The sequence below is a fragment of the Mustela putorius genome, unplaced genomic scaffold (assembly GCF_011764305.1).
Source record: "Mustela putorius furo isolate JIRA1106 unplaced genomic scaffold, ASM1176430v1.1 tig00000196_pilon_pilon_pilon, whole genome shotgun sequence".
NCBI classification, from domain to species: domain Eukaryota; kingdom Metazoa; phylum Chordata; class Mammalia; order Carnivora; family Mustelidae; genus Mustela; species Mustela putorius.
This window is the reverse complement of record NW_025421310.1, coordinates 1,448,111-1,467,758: the sequence shown is the minus strand read 5'-3', so window position 1 is coordinate 1,467,758 and position 19,648 is coordinate 1,448,111. Positions and strand designations below refer to the sequence as shown.

The window sequence follows — 19,648 nt, the reverse complement described above, 5'->3', positions numbered from 1 at the left end:
GATAGGGGGTGTGTGCTTTGTACAAGTGTGAAGGGCGTGTGTGTGAAGGGGTGGGTCCTCAAGTCTACATGGGTCATCTACATGCACACGTATGCGGGCTTGTACCCACAGGACGCAGGGTAGGGGGCAGGGCAGGGCGGTCTGGGCAGTACCTGTGCCGGTGAATGAGAGCATTGAAGGCCAAGCCATCCCGCCAGCTGGTGGTGAAATTCTGGATGTTAACCTCAGGGTAACTGGCAGCATGGAAGGGAGAGACAGAGGCAGAGAGAGAGGGAGACAGTCAGGAGGAAAAAAAGGGAGGGAGAAAGAGAGACAGAGATGGATGGATGGGTGGGTGGATAGACGAAAGATAGATCAAACGATTAATCCATCAATCCATTGAGGCAGGGAGATGGAAAGACAGAGAGAGGGAGAGAAAACAAGATATAGACAGAGATGGGAAAAGAAAGGAGAGAGGGGAGGAGGCAGGAGGAGTGAGAGAAGCGGGAGGGAGAAGAACAAGGAAAAGCAGACAAAGAGGTAAACACAAGACACCAGGAAAGACAGCACTACAAGAGAGCCTGCCAGACCCAGAAGGCTGAACATCAGAGAAAGCCCAGTTTCCGTCCATTCCGGCCTCCCCTTCCTCCCAGGGGCAGCTCTCTAGAGGGCGCCCAAGTTCCAGGCCACACCCCTCCCACAGGACAGAGCACTGAGCATCCTGGGGACCTCCCAACAGAGCCTGCACAGTTCCCTTCTCAGCCCCAGCAAAGGTCCCCAGAAGCTGGAACTTCTTCCTGGAGCTGCCCGAGCCCCAGGGTGGACCCTCTTAGGCTGAAGGGTGGTTGCTTTCAGGGTCGGGGGGTGGCCACAGCTCAGGAACAGGGCTGGGGTGTCCAAACAGGTGCACATGAGGCCTCTGGAGGTGGGGGGGGAGACAACGGAGGGAAGCAAGCTGGGGGCAGTCCACTACTCTCCAGCATTGCTCTCTGGGGAGCCCGAGTTCTAAATTTGAACCAGGACTTCCAGATTGTTACATGGGTTTATTGTCAAGGTCAGAAGAGTGGACATATTTATCCAGCATTTCATTAACTTCAGATGCAACTTTTGACCCTGAGGACTTGGGCTGCCCCCTTGAATTCCTGTCCCATAACGAACCCTCCAGATTAGGTTAGGGCCCTGTCTACCAGGTGGGGGCGCCAGGTGGGGGGTGTGCTTACCCAGCTGTCTTCATCTGACACCACAGGAGCAAGGCGTCCTTGGCTGAGCGGGTCTCTCTGTTGTCCTCAGTCTCGATTTTGATTACTTGAATCTGTGAGGATACAAAACATGGCTGCTGGGACCAGGAGGGCATGAGCCTGGGAGACACCGGCAGATCCCGTTTTGGGGGGTGGGGGGTGGCCGGTTACAGAAGAGATGGGAGAGGGAGCTTCAGGCTGGGGCTGGGGGTTCAGGAGTGTGAGAGTGGGACCTGGGTGGGCTGGGACATCTACAGCTAGGGGAGGCGGTTGTGGATTAGGGTGTCAGTTTCAGGGATGCCTCCAAACTTTGGCATCTGGCTCACTTTCTGATCCAAGGCACCATCATTTCTGGGCCTGGGCTAGCACAGTCACCTCCATGCTGGTGTCTCTGCTCCTCCCCCACAATCTGTTCTCACGGCAGAGAGGGACCCTGTGAGCCCCCAGATCAGATCACATGCCTCCCTCCCATCCTCGAGACCCTCAGTTGGTCTCACTCATGGCAAAAGTAAACTTCCCCTTATTATGTCTCTGACCTCATCTTCAACAGCCTACTCTGCTCTGTCTTAGAGACCTGCTGTTCTTTCTATTAAATCACCAGTGTCCTTCCATCACAGGGCCTTTGCACTGCCTGTTCCTTCCCTCAGGGGCCCACATGGCTCCACCCCAACTTGAGGTCTTGATTCATTGGTCAACTCTCAGTGAGGTCTTCACCAACCACTTGATTTTTTTTTTAAAGATCTTATTTATTTGTCAGAGAGAGAGCACAAGCAGGGGGAGAAGCAGGCAAAGAGAGAAGCAGGCTCCCCACTTAGGAAGGAGCCCTATATGGGACTTGATCCCAGGACCCTGGAATCATGACCAGAGCCGAAGGCAGATTCTTAAGCGACTGAGCCACCCTGGCATCCTTATGTCTATTTTCTTGTTAAAACTCTCTAATTTCTCCCCATCTCAAACAATAAAATCAAAATTGCTAATCTCAGATCACCTAGGCCCTGTCAACCCTTCTGACCTCATCTTCCTGGTTCCCCCTTACCTCCCCATTCTCTAGCCACAGTGGCCCTCCTAGATCTCTGGCATTCCAGCTCCTTCCCAACTTAGTCAGGGCCTTTGCAAATGCTGTGCCTCTGGCCTGGAATGCTTTCTTCCTTCATCTTCATGTCATGTAAGCCATCAGCTTCCCAGAGAGCCCTTCTCTGACCATTAAGTCTAAAATCTCAGCATCATCAACCTGATGTTTTGTATTTCTTTTACTGTTTTATCATAATCTTTTCTGCATAACTCTTACCTAAAGCTGATCCTTTTCTCATCTATCTCTTGTTCTATGTATTTAAGGGTTTCTTTACTGTCTGTCTCCCCCACCACAATGTAAGCTCCATAGAGGCAGAAAATTTGTTGGTTAAAAAAAAGGAGAAGAAAAGAAATCTGTCGGTTTTGTTTCTGAACTAAAGCAAAACTGCCTGGATTTTAATTCCAGCTCCACTCCCCAGCTGTGTGACCTTGGACATATTACTTCACCTCTCTGGGCTTCACTTTCCTTATGGTAAAACACAATAAATGGTACCTAATTTATGGGGTTGTTGGGCTTTTAAATGCCAAGTGCTTAGAACAGTGTCTGGAACAGAGTAAAAAATATGTAAATGATCATAGTGATGGTGGTGATAATGATATTATTTTTATCATAATGTTCACCCCCTCCCCACCACGGGAATTAGGGTTCCTGGCCCATATTGGAAAAATTTTTGGAATGAATGAGTGAGTAAGTGGGGGGAGTAAATGGGGGACGCCCTCCTAAGGCCACACGGTGGGGAGCAGACCGGGCCGGGGTCACTTGGGGATCACCTGGAAGCGCAGGATGATGGTCCAGACTAGCCCCAAGGTCAGCCGGTGGTTCCCATCCACAATGTCATGCGACCCCACGTTTTCCAGGTGCACGCGCTGCTCCTTCAGAAACTGCAGCGCCTTGTCCACGTTTTCCAGAGAGTGGATCCTCATGCGACCGCGCGTGGGTCTTGGCTAGGGTGGCAGGGGCGTTGGGGGGCGGCCTGGCCAAGAACACTGGGCCCTCGGCCTCACCCCTTCCAAAGAGGCCAGCCCCCATAGCCATGCCCCCTGGGTGCCCAAGCTCAGGCCACGCCCTCGCAGTCTTTTTGAGGACCAGGGACCCCATCCTTTTAAAAGAAGCCCTGCCCCTTCCCGTAGCCAGACTCTTTCTTTTCTTTTCTTTTCTTTTGGCCAGATCCTTTCTTAAGAGCCCGTTCCCTTCTTGGCTCATTCTATTTCCTGTTTCCATCCATTTAACTGAAGCTCCGCCTCCGACCTGATAGCCACACCTCTTATCAAGCCCGCAACCGTATTCCCGCCCCTCCCCAAGGAGGGCTGCCCCAGGCCACCTTGGTGTGGCCACTGGATCCTTGGTCACACACCCCCCCCCCAGCCTCCCTCTCTCAGGTCCTTGCCAAGAGCCACGCCTATTTCCCCTACGTCTCTCCTTGTTTACTGCTCTAGCATTTCCAGTGGCCTTTGTTTCTATTCTCTAGCCATGCCTTTTAGGATTTCTGAGCTCCTTTACTAAATCTCTAGTTCCGTCAGAATCCCGCCGTTTGCGATGAAGCCTCATCCACGCCCAGAAATACAACGGCAACCGATACCACAAGCCAAACTCACACCAGAGTTCTGTCTGGTGCCCCAGATTTCCATGACCTAGGCCGCCCCTTCCGATAACAACCGCACCCTCACTCTTCAACCCCCTGCTACAGGGTCCTGCCCCTGTTTTATAGCCCTCGGTCTCGCTACGGCGCTACGCAGGCCAGCCCCCTCTAATAAAGCCCCTCCCTTCTCCGATAGCCCCACCCCTTCCAACAGAGCTCCTCCCCACCCCATGCCCAGAGGCCCGCAGGAACCACCACCACCGCCTTCACCTTACACCGAATCCCCACTTCCGTTCCCAGCCACGCCCCCAGGCTCACTCAAGCCCCACCTCTGGGCCATAGCCCCACCCACCTGAGTACGGAGGCCGCAAACGCGCCAGGGTTTCTTGGACGTTCCAGGTATCCATTAGCCCGACCCTGTGATAACCCAGCCCCTATCCCAGGGTCGCGGCCTTCCCCCAGGCCCTCAGGTCCCCTCACCAGCTGCTCCCCGGACAGCACTTCCAAGAGCCGCGTGAGCACAAAGCCGTCGCGGAGGTCGGCGTAGAGGTCCACGATGTGGCAGCCGACTCGGGCGAGGTGTGAGTTCACCCACTTGGTGAAGGTCTTCTTCTGCACGGCCTCGCGCTCATCTGAAAGATGGGCTCTGAGGAGCTCCCGCATCCCCAGTACCTCCCCCTTTTGCAGCTTCTCCCCAGCCCTCCCCTCGGGCCCAAACGCTCTTTTGGCCCAGCTTGCAACAATCAGGGCTTTGCACACAAACCCTTCGCTGCCCACCTAGAGACAGGTCCTTTAAAGCTTTACTGAGATTACCACTTCCCGCAAGAAGCCTTCCCGGATTCTCATCCAGTTGGCCCTGTTCATTTTGTCAATCAATAATTGAGGACTTACTATGTTCTAGGCTCTGAATACAAACAGGCCTTCCCTCCCAGAGCTCAGTTTATGGGGGGCACAGATACTACACTAGGGAGCTATGGAAAGTTAAGGAGGGGGTGGGGCAGAATAAGAGTTGTGTTTCAGTTGTGTTTTAGTTGTGTGGTGGAGAGTGGGGAGGGTAGGTCAGAGAGCGCAAGAATGGCAGCTCAGGGGGGAGACTGGGGAAGCAATTCTGGAGAGAGAGGACAAGTGGAGAGGGCAGAAGCTGGGAATGGGAGAAGGGTACATACTGAAGAGTTAGTCACAGATGAAAAAAATAAGACTTGGCACTGGCCAGGTGTGGGGGATGAAGAGGAAGGAATACTCTAGTAAGAATGCACCCTGAGGACAGGAACCATGTCACACACACACCCGAACCCCCACCCTGTGGTAGTTGGACTGCCAGCTGGACCCCGAGTTTCCCACATCTCTAGGGTGCAGAGTAGGCAAGTGACTGCCAACAGGAGGGGGTGGAGGAATTTGTGCAGCTGCTCAACTGCTGCCTCACTGACAAAGACGTTAGTTGGGAACCTCTCCTACTACCTTTTTTTTTAAAGTAGGCTCCACCAAGGGGCGCCTGGGTGGCTCAGCTGGTTAGGTAGGCTCCTCGACCAAGCCCAACACCAGGCTCGAACTCACTACCCTTAGATCAAAACCTGATCTGAGATCAAGTGTGAGACACTCTGCCAGCTGAGCCACCCAAGTGCCCATCCTTTTTTTTTAACAACAGCTTTAGTGTGAACTATAATTCCCATGCTATAAAATTCACCCTTTCAAAGCGTAAATTCAGTGATTTTTAGTATTTTCAAAGGGCTGTGCAGCCCACATCACCATCTAATATCAGAACATTTTCATCCCTCCAAGAAAAAACCCTGTGCCTAGGAGCAGTCGCTCCCCATTCCACCTTCTCCCAGCCCTAGGAAACTATTAATCTATTTTCTGTCTCTATGGATTTACCTATTCTGGGCATTTCATATCAATGGAATCATACAATATATGACCTTTTCGGTGTCTGGCTTCTTTCGTTTAGTGTCCTCAAGGTTCGTCCGTGTTGTGGCATGTGTCAGTACTTTATTTCTTTTTGATGGCTAAATAATAGACATTCCGCGGACAGCCTGCATTTAACTCATCTATTCTCCTGCGGATGAACATTGGAGCTGCTTCCACTTTGTGGCAATTATGAATAATGCGGCTATGAACATTTGGGTACCTACGGCTTTGTGTGGACACATGTTTTCAGTTATCTTGAGCATATACCTGGGAGTGAAATACTTGGGCTCTATGTTAACTCTATGGTTGACCTTTAAAAACAAATAATTATTGTGGCGCCTGGGTGGCTCAGTGGGTTAAGCCGCTGCCTTCGGCTCAGGTCATGATCTCAGGGTCCTGGGATCGAGTCCCGCATCGAGCTCTCTGCTCTGCAGGGAGCCTGCTTCCTCCTCTCCCTCTCTCTGCCTGTCTGCCTGCTTATGATCTCTGTCTGTCAAATAAATAAATAAAATCTTAAAAAAAAAACAAAAAAACAAATAATTATTTACTTATGAGAGAGAGAGCACGCACAGGGGGGAGGGCAGAGGGAGAGAGAGAGACAGAATACCAAGTAGGCTCCCTGCTCAATGCAGAGCCAATGAGGGGGAAGGGGAGGCTCAATCTTAGGACCCTGAGATCATGCCCTGAGCTGAAATCGAGAGTCAGATGCTCAACTGACCGAGCCACCCAGGCACCTCTAGGATTAACCTTTTGAAGAACTGCCAGACTGTTTTCCAAAGTGGCTGCACCATTTTCCATTCCCACCAGCAATGGACAAGGGTCCCAGTGTCCCCACATCCTCACCACTCCTTGCTATTTCCTATCTGATCATGGCCATTAGAATGGTATGAACCAGTCTCTTAATGTGGTTCTGATTTGCATTTCCCTGGTGACTAATGACGGTAAACCTCTTCTCATGTGTTTATTGGCCATTTGTGTATCTTCCTTGGAGAGACATCTATGCAAATCCTTTGCCCATATTTAAATTGGGTGAATCTTTTTATTTATTTTTTATTTTTAAATTTTATTTATTTATTTGACAGAGAGAGCACACACAAACAGGGAAGCAGCAGGCATGGGGGAAAAGGAGAAGCTGGTTCTCTGTTGAGCAGGGAGCCTGATGCAGGCCTCATCCCAGGACCCTGGAATCATGACCTGAGCCAAAGGCAGATGCTTAACTGACTGAGCCACCCAGGCACTCCTATTTTTTATTTTTTAAAAAAGATTTTATTTATTTCCTTGAGAGAGAGAGAGAGAACAAGCCAGGGAGGGGCAGAGGGAGGGGGACAAGCAGACTGTGCAGAGCACGGAGCCTGACATGGGGCTTGACCCCATCACCCATGCAATCGTGACCTGAGCTGAATGAAACCAAAAGCTGGATACTTAACAACTGAGACACCCAGGCGCCCTTAGGTGAGTCTTTTTATCATCTGTACTTTCTCTGCAACTTTGTGTGGATCTATGATTATTTCCCAATTTAAAGTGTTACCAGATCAGGAAGCTTACTACCTGGCCTTCCATTCTCTTCCCCCAACTCCCACAGGCTTGAAAACAAGGTCCACAGGGCACAGGACAGAAGAAGGTTGACTGCTTGGACCAGAGCGTCCTCTGCCCATGAGGCTGCTCGTGTCAGAATTATCCAGGAGGGAGACATAAACCTCTATCTCCTTTAAGGCGTTGCATTGCTGGGTCTGTTGCAACGGCTCAGGGGCATGGTATGCATTTCATTACTAAATAACTTAATTATTATACTTCTAAGTTTCTATTAGTGCAGGAAACAAGATTTGAATAGCCAGTCTATTTCCCTTTTTAACTGTTTGAAATCTGTCAATAATTTATTTTTTCAAAAAATTTACCTTTTGTAATATTTTTTGTAAAGATTTTATTTATTTATTCATTTATGAGAGAGAGAGAGAGCGCACGCGCACAAACAAGCAAGTGGAGGGGAGGAGCAGAGGGAGAGGGCCAAGCAGACTCCCTACTGAGCACGGAACCAGACACACGGCTCGATCCCACAACCCAGAAATCATGACCTGAATTGAAATCAAGAGTCTAACAACTGAGCCACCCAGGTGCCCCATGATTTATTTTTGTTATTAAGTAAACTCTACCCCCAACATGGGGCTCGAACTCATGACCCAGAGATCAAGAGTCTCATGCTGCACTAACTGAGCCATCCAAGCACCCTTTTTGTAATATTAAATACTGCATGTGATTCTGGCAGTGAAAACGTATGGACATTGCTAGAAAGTATCCACTGACTGTCCTGTTTTGTTTTTGTTTTTTTTACTTTAAACAAGATCTTGAATGTTTACTTCTCATTTGAAAGTAAATACAGAGGGGTGCCTGGGTGGCTCAGTGGGTTGGGCCTCTGCCTTTAGCTCAGGTCATGATCTAAGGGTCCTGGGATCAAGCCCCTCATCAGGCTCTCTGCTCTGTGGGGAGCCTGCTTCTCCCTCTCTCTCTGCCTGCCTCTCTGCCTACTTGTGATCTCTCTCTCTGTCAAATAAATAAATGAAACCTTTAAAAAAAAAAGTGAGTATGCAGAAACTAATAGTAAATCCATAAGAAATATCTTGTTTATTTAAATTACTTTTTTTATTTTAAATTACTTGTTTATCTTGTTTATTTTAACTAATTATTGGGGGGAGCCTGGGTGGCTCATTCAGTTAAGTATCTGCCTTCAGCTCAGGTCATGATCCCAGGGTCCTGGGATCGAACCCTGCATTAGGCTTCCTGCTCAGCAGAGACCGTGCTTCTCCCTCTCCCTCTGCTACTCCCCCTGCTTGTGTTCTCTCTCTCTCTGTCAAATAAATAAATAAACTCTATAAAATAAAAAGAAACAAAACAGTGTGGGTGGGGCGCCTGGGTGGCTCAGTCAATTAAGCTTTGGACTCTTGGTTTCAGCTCAGATCCTGGATCTCAGGAGCTGTGAGATCAGCCCTACACTAGTCTGTACTATCAGCAGGGAGTCAGCTTGAAGATTCAATCCCTCTACCCCTCCCCCCACTCGCATGTGTGCTCACTTTCTCTCAAATAAATATTTTTCTTTTTTTTAAAGATTTTATTTCTTTCTTTGTTTATTTGTTTACTTATTTATTTATTTGACAGAGAAAGCACAAGCAGGGGGAGCAACAGAGGGAGAGGGAGAAGCAGGGATCCAGATACGGGACTCAATCCCAGGACCCTGGAGTCATGACCTGAGCTGAAGGCAGATGCTTAACTGACTGAACCACCCAGGTGCCCCTAAATAAAGAAACCTTAAATTAAGGAAGAAAAAGAAAAAAGAAAAACCACAGTGGAGGAAACGAGGTATGTCCCCAAGTGCCCCTTCTGACCTCAGCTGACACTGGATGTTTACTCTGCTGGTGAATGTGTTTGGCTACCATGGAGGGTATCTTCCATTTACCCCTCGGGTGCCTGCCTCTACTATTCTGCACGTGCTCTGGGCCCAGGGAGACTGCCCGTGGGGGCTGTTATGAATGGGCTCCGTAGCCCTCAAAGGCCTCAGACCCTGTGTTGGGTTTGGCTAGCAGGAGATTAGAGGAGAAGTGGGTAGCGCACCTGGGTGGCTCAGCTGGTTGAGTGTCTGACTCTTGATTTGGGCTCAGGTCATGATCTCAGGGTCCTAAGATCCAGCCCTGAGCCATGAGTTGGAGTCTGCTCTCAGCTGAGAGTCTGTTTGACATTCTCCCTCTCTCTCTACATGGTCTCTCTCGATCACGCAAGTAAAGAAATTAAATTAAAAAAAAAAAAAAAAGAGGATAAAGGAAGGGCTGAGGAATTTATTCCCTCCCTGCTTACAACAGCATCTGGTTCCTCTCTCTAAACCCCCAAGTTGGGAGCCCTCTGCCCTCTCACCACTCCTTGCCCTGCCCCAGTCCCTGGGGTGTCCCCTGGCCTTGTAGGTTCCTATAGCCTTGGCCACACCTCTGTAATTAGTCCCTTTGTTAAGCTCTCCGCAATTTTACCCCCTTGAGGGGAGTCATCTGCTTCCTGCCGGGACTCTAGCTGGCATTCATGCCTTTGGGTTGTCAAGACTCCAAGCCAAATGACAACCGTCCTACTCCTGCCATTGTGTTCATAGTAAGTTGTCATTTTTTTATATAACTATTTTTTAAGATTGCATTTATTTATTTGGCAGAGGGAGGAGAAGGGTTCTTGCTGAGCAGGAAGCCTGACACGGGACTCAATCCTAGGACCCTGAGATCATGCCCTGAGCCCAAGGTAGAGGCTTAACCAACTGCACCACCCAGGCGTCCCATGAGTTGTCATTTATATGTCTTCTCTGCTGTGGTAGTCTCTAGTCAGAGGCAAAACAATTTCCTTAAAATAAGACTTCAGCGTACTCTTCTCTTTCATACACTGAGACTTTCACAGAGCTGAGGAATAACAAACTATGCTTTTATTCATTATGGGTTATGGGGAAAGCGACACTTAGCATGTCAATCATGTTTGGCTACTGGTCTGAGAAAAGTTAGGAAGCCACGAGTAGTGGTGAAATGTGCCTGCTGGTGGGAGTCACACACTGGGGCAGCCATCTTGGAAGCCCTGGGAGTCAAATGAAATTAGGGCATACCCCCATGACAGAGCAGTTCTTTCCCTGTGCTTAAGTGCTATAAACTTTTCCATGCTACTTTATAAGGAGGATGGAGGAGGATGTCCAATGCAATGTTATTTGGGGAGTAGGGGGTAGGGGCAGGTTGGCCGTTCAAGAAAGCCTCGTTGTCCATCACTGGGAAAACTGGATACAGTGAGTTCATACTATAGCCTCCATGTAGCGGTTACAAGCAGTAAAATCGATGCACACACCGCCACATGGCTGAGTCTTTCCTTTTTTAAAGATTTTTATTTTATTTTACTTGAGGGGGGGCACAAGTGGGGAGTGGCAGAGGGAGAAGGCAAGAGAGAATCCCAGGCATACTCCATGCTCAATGAGGAGCCTGTCCCAGGGTTTAATCCCAGGACCCTGAGATCATGACCCAAACTGAAATCGAGTCAGACTCTTAACCAACTAAGCCCCTCAGGTGCCCCCACATGGCTGAGTCTTAAGGCATAGTGCTGAATGGGGAAACAATGCAAAAACTGTAATCTTAGGGGCATCTGGCTGGCTCAGTGGGCAGAGCATGGTACTCTTGATCTCAGCGTTCGGAGTTCAAGCCCCATGTTGGGCCTAGAGCTTACTTAAAAACAGGGGCGCCTGGGTGGCTCAGTGGGTTAAGCCGCTGCCTTCGGCTCAGGTCATAATCTCAGGGTCCTGGGATCGAGTCCCGCATTGGGCTCTCTGCTCAGCGGGGGGCCTGCTTCCCTTCCTCTCTCTCTGCCTGCCTCTCTGACTACTTGTGATCTCTCTCTGTCAAATAAATAAATAAAATCTTAAAAAAAAATGTTTGCATGCACAAATTCATGTACATAGAACTCTCGGATTTTTAACCGTCAAACTGCAGTTCAGTAAGGAAAAGAAAGTCTTCAATAAATGGAATGGAGTCGACTGGATTTGCATGTGGCAAAAATAAGAACCTTGACTGACACTCCACACTGTACACAGTAATAAATACAGTAAATATCAGCTGGCTTATAAGTCTAAATGTGAAAGGATCAAATAAGACCTTTAGAAGAAAACATAAAAAAATATCACCAGGGGCACCTGGGTGGCTCAGTGGGTTTAGCCTCTGTCTTCGGCTCAGGTCATGGTCTCAGGATCCTGGGATTGAGCCCCACGTCGGGCTCTCTGCTCAGCGGGGAGCCTGCTTCCTGCCCCCTGTCTGCCTACTTCTCTGCCTACTTGTGATCTCTGTCAAATAAATAAAATCTTAAAAGAAAAAAAAAGGTTTCCTTAAAAAAAAAATCTCTATGACCTTGAAGTAAGCAAAGATTTCTTCAAACACTAAGTGTTAGCCACACAGGAAATAATTACTAATGATTTGATTAGACTATATTTAAATTAAGAAATACTGTTCATCGGGGAGCCTGGGTGGCTCAGTCAGTTAAGCCTCTGCCTTCTGTGTCAGGTCATGATCTCAGGGTCCTGGGATCAAGGCCCACATCATCGGGCTCCCTGCTCAGCGGAGAGCCTGGTTTCTCCTCTCCTTCTGCCCCTCCCCCTTCTCGTGCTCTCCCTCTCTCAAATAAATAAGTAAAATCTTAAAAAAAAAAAAAAGAGAGAAACACTGCTCATCAAGAGGCAACCTTAAAAGAATAAAAAGACAAGCCACACAGTGGGAGAAAATATTCACAACACATCTATCTGACAAAGGACTTGTACCCAGGATATATAAGAACTCCCATAAAACAATGAGAAAAAGGCAGGAAAATTAAAATACAAATAAGCAAATGACTTGACCAGGCACTTCACAGGAAGCTATCCAAATAGTCAGTAAACATATGAAAAGTGGGGTGCCTGGGTGGCTCAGTGGGTTAAGCCTCTGCCAGGGTCCTGGGCTCTAGCCCTGTATCAGGCTCTCTGCTCAGCATGGATCCTGCTTCCTCCTCTTTCTCTGCCTGCCTCTCTGTCTACTTGTGATCTCTGTCTGTCAAATAAATATATAAAATCTTTAAAAACAAAACAAAAGATATGAAAAGCTAGTCAACTTCACTAGTTGTTATTAGTGACCAGGAAAATGTAAATTAAAACCACAATGGAATGAACACCCATCAGAATGGCTAAAATAAAAAAGACTGACCATCCGAAGGGTTGGAGGTACAGTAAGTGAATCCCTCATACACAGCTGGTGGGAATACAAAATGACACAAACCAGCAGTTTCCATTCAAGTTTGATATACACCTACCCTATGACCCAACACTTTCCCTCCTGGGTGGAAATGAAGGCTTACGCCCACCAGCAGCAACAGTTTGTAATAGTTTGAAATACTGGGAATTACGGGTTTGCAATAGTTTAGCTTAGGATAACCTTAAAAGAGGAGTAACCCCAATCCTCATCAACCTGTAAATGGATAAACTATGGCACAGTCACACTGTAGAATACTATACAGCAATGAAAAGGGAGACCCAACAAGGACAGATAGACACGGTCGAATCTTATCAGCACAGTGGTGAGTGAATAAAGCCAGACACAAAGGGGTACATGCTTTAGGATTCGATTCATATGAAGTTCAAACACCAGCCTAACCAGGGTGTGCTCTTAGAAGTTAGCATAGTGTTTACTTTTGCGATGTAGTGAGAGAGGCAGCCCGAGGTGGGCTTCCCTGGGGCAGTCATATTCTGTTTCCTTTATCTGGGGATTGGTTACCAGAGGGTGCTCACCTGTGGAAATGCTGGACACTCACAATTTATCTTTTTGTGTGCATGTCATACTTTAATGAACAGTTAAAATATACGTATATGTGCACACTAATTGCAACGTACATTTTGCAAAATCATCGGCATGCAAAGATAATCATTTGCATTAAAACTACCAGAATGGGGGTGCCTGGGTGGCTCAGTGGGTTAAGTCTCTGCCTTCGGCTAAGGTCATGATCTCAGCATCCTGGGATCGAGTCTCGCATCAAGCTCTCTGCTCAGCGGGGAGCCCGCTTCCTCCTCTCTCTCTCTGCCTGCCTCTCTGCCTACTTGTGATCTCTTTCTCTCAAATAAATAAATAAAATCTTAAAAAAAAAAAAAAGCTATCAGAATGGGGGGTGGGGCATGCCTGGATGTTTCAGTCGATTAAGTGACTGACTCTTAATTTCAGCTCAGGTCTTCATCTCAGGGTGGTAGGATCGAACCCCCACAGTGGTCTCTGTATTGAATGTGGAGCCGGCCTGGGGTTCTCTCTCCCTCTCTCTCTGCCCCTCCTCCAACCCCGCTAGAGCACATGCATGCATGTTCTCTCTCTAAAAAAACAAATAAAAATAAAAATAAGCAGATAGACTGTTCTTCAAACAAACAAACAAATGATTAGAATGGTTGCCCATAGGGGAGAAGGCATTGGTGTGAGATGTGGGAATAGGGGCGCCTGGCTGGCTCAGTTGGTAGAACCCAAGAGTTTTCATCTTGGGATTTTGAGTTCAAGCCCCATGTTGGGCATAGAGGTTCCTTTTTAAAAAAATGTTAAAAAGCAAAGAGAGTAAATGAACAGATGAAGAGGAAGAGAGGATCCTCCCATAGACTGATAAAGACAACAAGCCACAAACTGGGGAACATCATTAAGGGAACTCTTTTGAGCATGGGGTCCAGACAATTTTCTCAAACATGTTCCTATGAAAGCATGTTACTCAGGACTCTGCTCAAAGGTTTGGACTTATAGTCTGAATAGAGAAAAAGCATGAGAGAAAAACTATAAGGAAACGGATGCAAAAGAAAATGCACCCTCACGATCCATGTCACAATGTCAGGATTTTGAGCAGCAACATCATTTAAACAGCATAAACAGCATCCTGAAGTTACTTTAAGCTGAATCTTTTTTTAAAAGATTTTATTGATGGGGGCAGCTGGGTGGCTCAGTGGGTTTAAAGCCTCTGCCTTTGGCTCAGGTCATGATCTCAGGGTCCTGGGATCGAGCCCTGCATCAGGCTCTCTGCTTAGCAAGGAGCCTGCTCCTCCAACCCCCGCCTGCCTCTCTGCCTACGTGATCTCTGTCTGTCAAATAAATCAATAAAATCTTTTTTTAAAAAAAATATTGTATTGATTTATTTGAGAAAGAGTGAGCACGGGCTGGGTGAAGAGATGGGGAGAGAGAGAAGCAGACTCCCTGTCGAGCAGGGAGTCCAACAAAGGGCTCAATCCCAGGACCCTGGGATCATGAACTGAGCTGAAGGCAGACAGTTAACAACTGAGCCACCCAGGTGCTCCAAGCTGACTGTTAACTGATTTTGCACTTTGGTTCTGGAGTCCAGTATAACATGTTTTAGTTTTAGAGAACTGTAGGCATGAGAGACAGAAACAGAGTTGTGGGTTTGTTGCATTTAGGAAAATTATAGATATAATAATTTAAGTAGACACAGGGAATGTATGAGAATTTATTTTTCTTACAGGGAACCAATTATTTCCCTGGACTAGATGTTTATCTGTCTGTGGTATTTGGCACTGATATTCTTCTCAGATGCGAAGAGTCCTTGATTGATCCCCACATTCACATCCCACCTCTGCTTAAACTCTTACCATAGCTCCCCAGTGCCCTCATACCCTGCATGGTGGCTTATAGGGTCCTCAGGCTCTGACTCCCACTGCCTCCTTTCTCACTGTCATTTCCTTATTACTTCAATCTAGCCACTCCCAAGTTTTGAAGGTCTTACATATGCTGTTCCTCTGCCTGGAATACTCTTCCACTCTCCACCCCAGGGTTCACTATTATTCATCCTTTTGGGGCTCATCTTCAGTACCTCCTCCTCCAGGAAGCCCTCTGGCTTCCTCCAGGGAAGTCCCCTGGACTGAAGCAGGGATGTCATCTGTGCTTTCCCTTCCCAGACCATCCAGGCCCTGACTACTCAGGGTCATTACTCTCTGGCTGGATCTAACTCTCTCAGTGGCCTGGGAGCCCTAGGGGCTGGCTCAGTCACCATCATGTCCCTTATATTGTCCAACACAGGTCAGGCACAGAGCAGGCACTGAATAAATATTTTGTGGATGAGATCATAGTTTTTAAGGCTCAAAGAGTCTGATACTATGATATATTTTTTTAGATTTTTATTTATTTTATTTGACAGACAGAGATCACAAGTAGGCAGAGGCAGGCAGAGAGGGAGGAAGGGAAGCAGACTCCCTGCTGAGCGGAGAGCCCAATGCGGGGCTTGATCCCAGGACCCTGGGATCACGACTTGAGCCGAAGGCAAAGGCACTGAGCCACACAGACGCCCCATCTGATACTATGATTTTAAGTTTCCGAAAATACATTTTATACCATTCTAGTTTCTCAATCAGAGGAAGCTGGAAATCTGTGAATTAATATTAGTTCAGACTTTGTGGCACATACAGATTTTTTTGTTTTCAATTGGGAAGTTCTGGATAAACATCACAGCTAGCAATCTGGGGCCCACGTTTCCCCATGGCTGGTGCTGGTGTTCAGGGCACTGCTTTCCAGCTAACCATGATCCCCAGTCTACTCTTTCATTCCTGTCACCTGTTTCCCAGATGCCCTTGGGTTGGACATCACTGTTCAAAATCTTATAATTATGAAGTTCCAAGAATCTTAGTAGCAAAGATCCCATGATTGTCAAATGTTAAGTTACTAAAATTCTTGAGATTCTCAGGGAACTGATTCCGACCTTAGGGTTTTAAGATTTCATGATTACTACAATCTATAGTTTCTGTTTCTAACATTCTGCGTTCCCGAGATAACAAAGGTCCCAAGGGTCTAGTATTTTAAAGGCTTAAAGCTAATGATTATGAAGTTACATGTCTCTGAAGGTTCTCGGGGTCTTTGCTCATAGTTTTGTTTTGTTTTTAATATTTATTTATTTTAAATATTTTATTTATTTGTCAGAGAGAGAGCGCACAGGTCGGGGGAGTGGCAGGCAGAGAGAAACAGACTCCTCACTGAGCAGGGAGCCCAACACGGCAGGGCTCCATCCCAGTTCCCTGGGCTCATGACCTGAGCCGAAGGCAGATGCTTAACCTCATTTCTAAAGGCCTCAAGTTGGAAGAATTCCTGAGCATGACATTCCAAGGTCCAAAAATCTAGTATTTCGGCATCTTGAGATTCTAAGGAAGTATGCTTATAAAATCCCACATTTCTGAACTCTACTTTTCTAAGGTTCTAAGGCAGCCCTGCCCCAGCCAGTATCCACCAGCCACATGTGGCTATTTAAATTTAAATTAATTAAAACGAAATACAATTAAAAATTCAGCCCCTCAAGAAGCACTGGCCACACTTCAAGTGCTTACAGCCACAAGTACTAGTGGTTAGTGGTTCATGTATTGGACATCACAGATAGAGAACATTTTCCTGTCACCGAGGAACGTTCCATTCGTTGGACGCTCCTGGTCTAGAGATTCACATGCAAAGGGTCGTTGACTCTCTTTACCATCCTCCAGGCCACCAAGGTTCTTGACGGAGGAGGTACCCAGACACCAGCCCAGCAGCCTTTTCCCCTCCCTTCTCTCTCTCACCCAGCCCTCCTCCAGGTACCTGCCAAGGCCTTGATCCGGGAGCACTCAAAGAGCGATGCCGCCGCTGTGGAGGCTGCTGGTTGCTCCCGCTCCCAGCCCCGATCAGGACTCTCCCAGCGGGCTGCAGGGTTGTTGTTGTTGGGGGCCGGGAGGCCCTCCATGTTGTCCACTTCCCCTGGAACCTGCGCCATTGGGGAAGGTGAGGCCTGGGGAGGAGCAGAGGCGCATTAGGCTAGAAACAGAGCCTGAGCTCAGAGGTCCTGCTTCTAACAGTTTCCCTGTCTTTCCTCAGACTACTACTGACAGTCACTTTCGCCCAGGCCACTTCTCAGGGCGGTGGCAAAGCACCCAGCTTAGCACCCGGCATAGGGTAGGGGCTCAGCAAACTGTCCCTGTATTATTGTTAGAACGATGACACTGTTATCGGTAGAACTCTCCAATGCAGTAAGAACAAGAATTAACATTTATCGAGCATTTGTGCTGTCTCCAGGACTTTATATGCATTATCTTATTTAATTCCCTAAAGATAGGCTAGTCTTTGGCCTATTTTTTAGAGAGGAGGTCGCAAGCTAGTGGGTAGCCAGAGTTCAAATGTAGGTACTGTGATCAAATGATTACATTAAACAGCCCCAATTTTTCATCCCTATAATCTTGTCCTTTGAGTATAACTCCTGACTGTTCTTCTACTGTAGGAATGGGGAAATCGGAGGAGTGTCCCCTGACAACCTTGACTCTGGGTTTGGCCCCATGACTATCTTTGATCAACAAGATTAGGGAGAAGTGCCAGTGAATTCTGAGCCTAAAACTCAGGAGACCACATGTTTTTGCTTGTGCTTGATTGTGAGGATGAGGAAAACATTGTTGGCATAGTCCCGGTCTACGGGCCCAGTCACTAAAGCCAAGGCCAGCTACAGCCACCAACACCGCTCCCAACACCACATCCAACACATAAGCATAAGGCCAGCTGAGCCCAGAAAAACTGGCCAGCTGAGCCCAGCCTAAGTCACTGACCTCAGACTTGATGGTTAAATAAATGCTCAGTGTTTTAAGACACTGAGTTTGGGGGTGGTTCCTTAGGCAGCATTATTGTGGCAACAGCAAGCTGACATATTGTCAGATCCAGAGCTAGGCTCTAGAACACTGCCAGATTGCAAATATGAAATTTAAGGGGGTGGGAGGCATCAGATACATCTCCTCCTCCCTCCAGGCTCACTGATTCCAAGCCTAAGAAAGGAGGGAATGGCAGGGAGATCACTGTCCTTCTCAAAAACTCAGACATTTGACAACTCAGATTGTAGGAAAGCAAGGTCCAGGTCTTGGTCAGGGTAGCGGAGGTTGTCCCTTTTGGTGGACACTGCAGAATCCCCTGTTATTCTTCTCTTCTTCCTTGGAAAGCTGTAAGTCGGCGCATGGCTGCTACTTACCACCTGTGTGACCTTGGCCAGTCACTTCCTCTCTCTAGGCCTCAGTTTGTTCATCTGTAAAATGGTAATGGTAACAGTGCCCATTTCCTAGGGATGTTTGTAGATGAAGTGAGTTAATAATGCAGGGAACATGGTATCTGGTTCATGCAAGCCCTTGATACATGGTCCTTGCTATTATTATTCCTCTGGTCACATATCTTGGCAAACCAAAGTGCCTGTGTTGGAGTCAGACAGACATGAGTTCAAGCCCTGATTTATTTCCGTTTTAACTTGGTCTCTCTGCCTCAGTTTCTCTCCCTGTTAAAACAGCTGTTTCCTCGGTGGAGGATACTTGGGGATGGGGAGGTACTTAACACTTGGTGAGCTGTCAGCTCCAGGAAGAGCCCTAGCCATTACCGGATTGAATGGAGAAGGAAGGGAGGAGAGGGAAATGGGGGAGGTGGAGAGAAGTGTCCTGCGGCCCCAGCAAAGGCTGGAGGCTGGGGGTGGGGGGGAAAATATATATATATATATATATATATATATATATATATATAAATCGATGCTTTAACCCTTCCAAGGCCGTGATTCTCTCTCCCTGCAGTCTAGTCACTGCTCGCACGGAGGGGGCCTGGGAAGGACAAGGCCCGGGTGGAAGACCCACGCATGGCGCGGAGACTGGCTGGGCTGAGGGGTGCGGGTGCATTCTGCCCTAGACTCGTCCCCTCCTCCAGGCGTGGGGGGCGGCGGGGGGGACTCTAGGGGCTCAGGCCATGCCCACAGCGCGCGGGGGAGGGATGCTGGGCAGGTGGGGAGATGCTGCAAGGAGGGGCTATCACCCCACGCCGCTCACCTGGGCCCGCAGCCGCGGGTGCCGCTGTATCCGCTGCTCGCAGAGCCCGACTGCCCTCCCTTTCGGTGTCCGGGGCCCGGCCCGGCCCGGCTCCGCTCGGCCCCGCCGGCCCCGCCGCTCGACCAGATCCGCATGCGCCGCCGCCGCCACTGCCGCGCCTCCCCCGCTCGCGCGGCCGCCGCGCTCGGCGCGCCCCCGGGACCCCCTCCCGCCCGCGGTCCCCGCCGCCTCGGCCGCCTGCAGCGCGGGCCCACGCGCGGTCACACACCGAGTCACAGCACTCGCGGGGCCAGAGGTAGCATCACGCACAGCCACGCACCCTCAAGGGGTCACACACTCCCACACTGGCACACACACACACAGGGTCACATGCAGCGTCGCAAACACGATCCACAGCTACACACTCACACAGTATCACCCCCTACGGACGGGGTCACACAGAGTCAAACATTCAAACTCAGACGCAGTCACACACTCACATGGGGTCCCACACTGGCACAGTGCCCGACAGCCTCACACATAGTGACACACTC

The 19,648-nt window shown here is 48.6% G+C and overlaps 1 protein-coding gene across 5 annotated transcripts in view; it reads right to left on the bottom strand.

Moving 5' to 3' along the window:
• SPTBN4 (spectrin beta, non-erythrocytic 4) overlaps positions 1 to 19,241 on the bottom strand; it is a 71,020-nt gene extending 51,779 nt beyond the window's left edge. Inside the window, exons 1-6 of one of the 5 annotated variants that reach the window (XM_045076823.1) lie at positions 19,116 to 19,241; positions 16,879 to 18,370; positions 4,349 to 4,500; positions 3,060 to 3,233; positions 1,200 to 1,291; positions 153 to 233 (exon numbers count right to left, since the gene is read on the bottom strand). In XM_045076823.1, the coding sequence (XP_044932758.1) occupies positions 153 to 233; positions 1,200 to 1,291; positions 3,060 to 3,233; positions 4,349 to 4,500; positions 16,879 to 17,050 (671 nt within the window). In that variant the 5' untranslated portion in view covers positions 17,051 to 18,370; positions 19,116 to 19,241. Of the gene's footprint in view, positions 1 to 152; positions 234 to 1,199; positions 1,292 to 3,059; positions 3,234 to 4,348; positions 4,501 to 16,878; positions 18,775 to 19,115 lie in introns of those variants that run through there. The other 4 variants (XM_045076825.1, XM_045076824.1, XM_045076827.1 and 1 more) reach the window with 4 other exon arrangements.
• Between the last annotated feature and the right edge of the window lie 407 nt (positions 19,242 to 19,648).